The sequence below is a fragment of the Hyperoodon ampullatus genome (genome assembly GCF_949752795.1).
Source record: "Hyperoodon ampullatus genome assembly, chromosome: X".
Taxonomy (NCBI): Eukaryota; Metazoa; Chordata; class Mammalia; order Artiodactyla; family Ziphiidae; genus Hyperoodon; species Hyperoodon ampullatus.
The window spans coordinates 13,202,085-13,208,874 of NC_136913.1; the positions used below are offsets into that span (position 1 = coordinate 13,202,085).

Sequence of the window (6,790 nt, forward strand, 5' to 3'; positions counted from 1 at the left end):
AAAAGAGATGATCCACTGATTTGCTTTTCTTTTGGGAAAAATGCTATTCACTGTCTGCCCCCAAATGACACTGTGACAGTTTTAATTTATTTCACCACATGCCATTAAGCAACAAGGGGTTATATTTGGTTTACTTTATTTCAGATCTGTTGTTCTACAAATTTCAGTGGGATTCTTCTTCCATAATCTTGAATGGAAGCCATTTGGGGCTTGCTAGGGACAAATTCATAAAAACCAAAGACTTCCAGAGTCTTTGGAATCAGACAATTTGGAGATCTGACAGACCTGATTTGAATTTCAGCTTCAACATTTATTAGCAATATAACTTCAGGAAGCCACATAACTTCTCTCGGTCTCAGTTTCCTCTGAAACCATGTGATTTGTAGGGATGGTTTGGTGATAGGACTGACTGTGGTTTTAAGTGCATGGTATATAATTATAATCAATACGTGATATCTACTTATTGTTTATATCTACTCCCAAGTCCCCCTGATACAGAGGAGAAAACTGAGGCCATAAGAATTGAGAATTTCAGGGCTTCCCTGGTGGCACAGTGGTTGAGAGTCCGCCTGCTGATGCAGGGGATACGGGTTCTTGCCCCGGTCCGGGAAGATCCCACGTGCCGCGGAGCGGCTGGGCCCGTGAGCCATGGCCACTGAGCCTGCACGTCCGGAGCCTGTGCTCTGCAACGGGAGACGTCACAACAGTGAGAGGCCCACGTACCGCAAAAAAAAGAATTGAGAATTTCTCAACGCCATCCCTCCTCCCCAAGGCTAGGAAGCCCAAGCAGGGCTACCATTAGGCATCACCCAGCCTTCATTTGCTCAGGGGACTTTTTTGGTGAAAACCTGCTTGTGTTTGGACTCACACTGTTTCCTAAGGAGGGCTGGAGACTGCATAATGTCCTTGCATTGACTGAAGCTCACTGAAAACTTCAGTTCCAACTGGGCCATTTCCTATTCCAGTAGAAGGGCAAAGATTCAATCAAAGAATCTCGGTGAGAAATGGGACGGAAAGAGTTTTCCCCTACCCCAGTTTATAGGAGTCCTTTTATTTCCTCCTTTCTAGGACATAAAAGATAAATTGGAAATATGGGTCCTACTGAAATCTTTCATTATATAAATCCTATATTCTTTAATTATATTGAAATTATTTGCTTAAACAATTCAGTACGATGCAATTCTGGTGAGCCTTAGGTTCAGTTTCACATCTAGACAAGAGTTATTCCAAACACAGGAATGGGTGAATTTTACAATAAGTAAAACTGATGGATAAGATAAAATAAGATGATAAGTCTCCAATGAATTGCATAGCAATTGCATGGCAGTGCTTCCTACAGCAGACAGGGTTTAAGGAGATTTTATCAAAGTGGGATATAGAAATTGCACGTACTGAAACTTCGAATGGATGATTCATTTTCTGTGGGAATTTAATCAGTGAATAACAAAACAGAGTGAGCTAGAAGTATTTACTGCTCAAAGATACTGAAGATGGCAGGTCAGTAGCAATAATTAAGTAACTGGTTTTCTGGCTAATTAGAAGAAATGGAGAATATATGCCTGAAATTCTTTCCTCACTGAGAGGATTACACCGATGGTCCCTGTGAATACATTCAACTAATCTGTGCCTACAGATTGTTCTTTATTTTAGCTTCAGTTTATCCATGACTCAAGCTCATCTCCCTTTGCCCTCATATAGGAATCTTGCCACATTACCATAACGTTTTTATTCTGAACCTGCTATAAAGGCAATTAGTCATTCATTATAACACAAAAATTCAAATTGGTTGCAATTATGTTTTCTGAATCAAGACTATACCCTTTGATGTGGGTAATTTAAGGCTCTATATTTAAAATGCATTGAATGAATCATAATGGTAAATAAGAAGACCCTTAAACTAGCATTCATATCTCCTGCATATGAAAAATTAAATGGATAAATTCTACCTATGACAGATTTATTTTTGTGCTGGAGAGTTTTAAAGAATTGATTTAATTAGTTGTAACTATGCTGAGAAGCATAATTTGAAATACTGTTGAATGAATGGTGAAAGTATTTCCAAGCAGAGAGAAAACTCTTAAAATTCCCTTTGTTCATTATTCAACAAACTTTTTTTGTTTTGTTTTGTTTTGTTTTTTTTGCGGTACGCGGGCCTCTCACCGCCGCAGCCTCTCCCGCCGCGGAGAACAGGCTCCAGACGCGCAGGCCCAGCGGCCATGGGCACGAACCCGCGTCCCCCGCATCGGCAGGCGGACCCCCAACCACTGCGCCACCAGGGAAGCCCCAACAAACATTTATTAAGCGCCCACAGTTTGCACGGCAATGTACGACATAATAATAACCTAACCTGGTATCATTCTATTCTGCTTCTCCTAGTTAATTGAATGAGTTAATCTCTTCAGCTGTCCATTCACAGTATGTGAAGAAAGACTACAGAAATTAAATGAATGAGTCAGTCTGAAAAGAAACATGGATGTGTGTATTTAGGTTTCCTTTTGTTTCATGTGCTAAAAACAGGTTACTAGCCAACTACTCTTTCTATTTCTTCAGGGACCCAGGAAATTTAAAAGAATCTTATCTCACTCAGGCAGTGAACTATATACACTTAATCATGACTTTCTAAGTGTTTACAGAAGTGAGAACAGCAATTTGTAAGATTCTACAGATATGTAAAGGAAAAACAGCACAGTAAATTTAGGCAGATAAGGGGAAATGTATTTTGAGGGATTGTTTCCACTTGAAAAGTTATATTAGACTTAAAAACATAGACTACGTTAGAGCTGGACATTAGAGCTGATCTAGGCCACTGGTTTCCAACCTTCTGCATTAGAGTCATTGGATTTTTCTAAAAAATATGGATTCTCAGCTCTCATTCCCAGAGATTCTGATTCAGTTGATCTGGAAGAGGCTGGGAGGGGAGGCAAGCATACATATACTTGTAAAGGTTCCCTAGCAGCCAAAGCTGAGACCCACAGACCTAGTCCAGACTCAACAGTTTGGCATGAGGTCTCTGAGCCCTTGAAAGAATAAATATCTTGCCTCAGATCAGCACAGCTTATAACCTTTGGAGCCAGGCCTAGAACCCAAATAGCCAAATTCCTAGTCTGGATCTCTTAACTAAACCAAATCACACCGTTTCTACTTCTCTCACACACTGGTTAAGATCTAATTACCAGTTAGTAATAGGCAGGAAGAATAAGACTGCTTATAACCCATGTGACTAACAAGTCCCCTCCTCCTAGTGACCTGTGTGCTTCCATTCTTGCTAATAAGTCTTCCGACGACACTGTAATGATTAATATACCTGTTTAGTCCACATTTTAAAATATTTCACATATTTGAAACTTTTGCACCCATAAAATATATCATTCCCATTTTAGACAAAGAAACCAGATTTACTCTTTGAATCTGAGTCCAGTTGAAGTCTTCATTATAGAGCTTACAGAGCTGAGTACATGGAAGTACTCTAATGTCTGGCTGGGTTTTCTTAGCCAGCTTCCCTATATGAGAATGCCTTTAGGTTGGCCACTTCCACTGGTTTCTGAAAGCTCCATGCAGGTAGAGCTCTTGTCCAACTTCATCAACTGTCTCCCAGCATCTAGCAAAATGCTCGCCATAGACTCAACACTCAACAATTAATTGTTGAATGAAAAATCCTTATTACATTTTGTTAACAAATGAGACAGAGTATCCTGAACCAACTTGTGCAGGACAATCTCATATACATAAAAGTACTGGGAAGATGGTTTTATAAAGGAGTAGTTTTACAGTTATTTTATTAGAAGAGCTTTGGCCTGATTTTCCTGACCTAAATTTGTCCTTGCTGTACCATTTGGATTACAGTTGGGCTATCTCACATTAATATTATGTTAGAAGTCCTTCATTCAAATGATACAAATGAACTTATTTATAAAACAGAAACAGACTCACAGATTTCAAAAACAAACTTACGGTCACCAAAGGGGAAACGTGGCGGGCGGGGGGGATGAATTAACAGATACACACAGTACTACATATAAGACAGAGAACCAACAAGGACCCACTGTAGAGCACAGGAAACTCTACTCAATATCTTGTAATAACCTATAAGGGAAAAGAATCTGAAAAAGAATATAGATATATAGATATATATGTATAACTGAATCACTTTGCTGTACACCTGAAACTAACACAATATTGTAAACCAACTATACTCCAATAAAATTTTTTAAGGTCCTTCATTCAGTATATCTTCTATATGTGTGAAGGCACAACTGACATGCAATAAACATCGATGAAATAAAATTAATACCAAATTTTACTGTCTTTTGGAAAAATATAACCAAATTAATTAATATAACATTCTTCTCTAGCAAGATAAATAGTGCAGTGTCTTTGGTGTTTCAAAGGGGTGGCACAGTATTGTAGAAAACAGTAATCTAGTTGCAGAAGATGATGATTCAGTCGATGGCTATTTAGAACTAGATTTTTATTAAGCAGGTCATTTCAATCCCATCTTTTCAACCCAACCACACACCCAAATTCCATAAATTTGTCTCTATGTAGGGTATTTGCTCTTTACCATAAGGTTACAATTTTTCAGTCTTTTATCTAATTCGTGTAGAAATAACACAAAAAACCACTGACATCAGCTAAAACGACATATGTTCATATGGTAGATATGAATAGCCAAAGAATCAATGTAAAAAGTTGACACTAGAAAAACCATGGTAGAAATATTCAACTCCAAACACTGAATATTTAATCTCTGCTATATAACTGAGGTAAACTAGAGGGCTGGAGGGGTAAAGTTATACATTTAAGGGGTTAATCTTAGATCTAACACAAACATTAAAGCCAATGTTAATGGAAGGAACTGGGCTATGAATGAGCCACAATACTAGAAGTTCCTGGCTCAGAGCCAGGTACAAGGCAGAGATTCAGTAAATGCTTTGTTGAATGAAAGAATGGGTGAACGAATGAATGAGTGAGTGAATGAACGAATAGTCCTCTTCTTAGATTTAGAGTGTAATACTGGGATTTGGAGATTTAGCTTTAAAACAGTCTATTCAAAGCTGTGGATCAATAAACTAGAATTTGGGAACGTCAGTCAGTGCTGAATATAATGTAGGTATTTCTGTTTGTTAATTAATTAAAATGACCACGGAGTCATTATTCTTACACTTAATTTCTCAGCCTGAGAAGTTAATGAACTGTATCTGTTCCATGAATAATTGAGTTGAACTTGAAAGACAACTCCCCATTCCAAAAGCCTTCCACACTACCAGTTAACTGTGATTTATCCTTTTACTTCTGAAGAATTTTAAGCACCTTCCATCTGATTTGACTGACAACCTATCTGTGCCTTCCCTGTCTTTATTCTTCCAGGAAGAAGATGTTACTCGTGAAAGTCGTTTTAATTTCAGTGGTTACGGGATGGGTCACTGCCTTCAAGTGAAAGATGGAACAGCTGTCAAGGCCACACCTGCCAGCCAGCTCCCACAGCCCCCCAAAGATGCAGATGCCATCAAGAAGAAGTTTGTGGACCGGGCAAAAAGGATTGACACGATTTCTCGAGCTGCCTTCCCATTGGCCTTCCTCATTTTCAACATCTTTTACTGGATCACATACAAGATCATTCGGCATGAAGATGTCCACAAGAAATAGATGTGCTCTTCAGACCCTGGGACCTTCTTGCCTAACTGTTGTGCTTGTAAATACACAGTGAAATTGTCTTTATATCACTTTGACAGAGGAGAAGACTGGGGGAGGGGGGAGGGAGGATCATGGGGGCAGGTTTCCTGGCACCTACATGAAAAAAGATAAGTTATCCGGGCAATGAAGGAAAATGTTTGCACAAAATTATGGTGTTGCAGAATCACGTGAGCATAATTCCCTTCACAGTCTTTAGCACTGCTCTTTCAGATGATGCATTAAATAGACATCATAGGCAAAGTCAAGTACTTGAGGGCTATTTGTCTCTTGGTTTGGTTTGGTTTGGTTTTGACTAATTCTGGTACTGAAAAGACAGCTTAAATACACGCGTGCGCATGCACACACACACGCACAAAAGGAAAATGCTTACCATTTGACCATAGTGACTAGCCTAGAGTGAGTTGAGGACCAAACTTTTTCAGGAAAGTGCTGCCTCGTTTTTAAAACAAGCTTCCTGAGCTACATTCTTTACAATGTCTGTAATTAGTGCTTCACCTGAGGAATCCTTTTGAGGGTCATAAATAATTTCTACTTATCGAGAAAACAACAACAAAAAATAAATACCAATCACAAAGAAGAAGTTTATACTTTACTGTCCGTGTAGGTGTGCATTTTAATACTCTTTTTCTTTCCTAGATGTAATTTGGGGATTTGAATTGTGTATTGTGAAATTGATTTGATCGTATGTCCTCTTAAAAATAAATGCCCATTTTCTTTTAGATCCAAGTTAGCACACTACATTTTTTTTTCACTTTGGCTATATTTACGTGCAATTAAGTACTCAAGTGTGACTTAGCTGTCGCAGCCTCTCAGCCACAGTATTTATGGAGATGATGTGTCCTGAATGGTGTAGCTCATATTAGCTTGAACTTCCCATTTCTGCTCTCATTGTAGGTGTAACTATTAGTCCTGATGTCAACTGACCCATGATTTCTACTGTCAATCCAAGTGAATATTGTTTGAAATATCCTTAACTAACTTAAAGAATTTTAAAATTGTACTGTGATTTTCATAACCCGTTGCCTTTTTGGTACCAGAGCTACGTGGTTTGAATCCTGGCTACATGTTTTAAGTAAGGAAAAAAAAAAAAAAAAAA

At 38.5% G+C, this 6,790-nt stretch overlaps 1 protein-coding gene across 2 annotated transcripts in view; it reads left to right on the forward strand.

Moving 5' to 3' along the window:
• Window positions 1-5,646, forward strand: part of GLRA2 (glycine receptor alpha 2) — a gene marked incomplete at both ends in the record, with an annotated part of 187,293 nt that extends 181,647 nt beyond the window's left edge. For both annotated transcript variants that reach the window (XM_079727445.1, XM_079727444.1), the window contains one exon: window positions 5,368-5,646. In XM_079727445.1, the coding sequence (XP_079583571.1) occupies window positions 5,368-5,646 (279 nt within the window). The remainder of the gene's footprint in view (window positions 1-5,367) is intronic.
• Window positions 5,647-6,790: the final 1,144 nt, after the last annotated feature.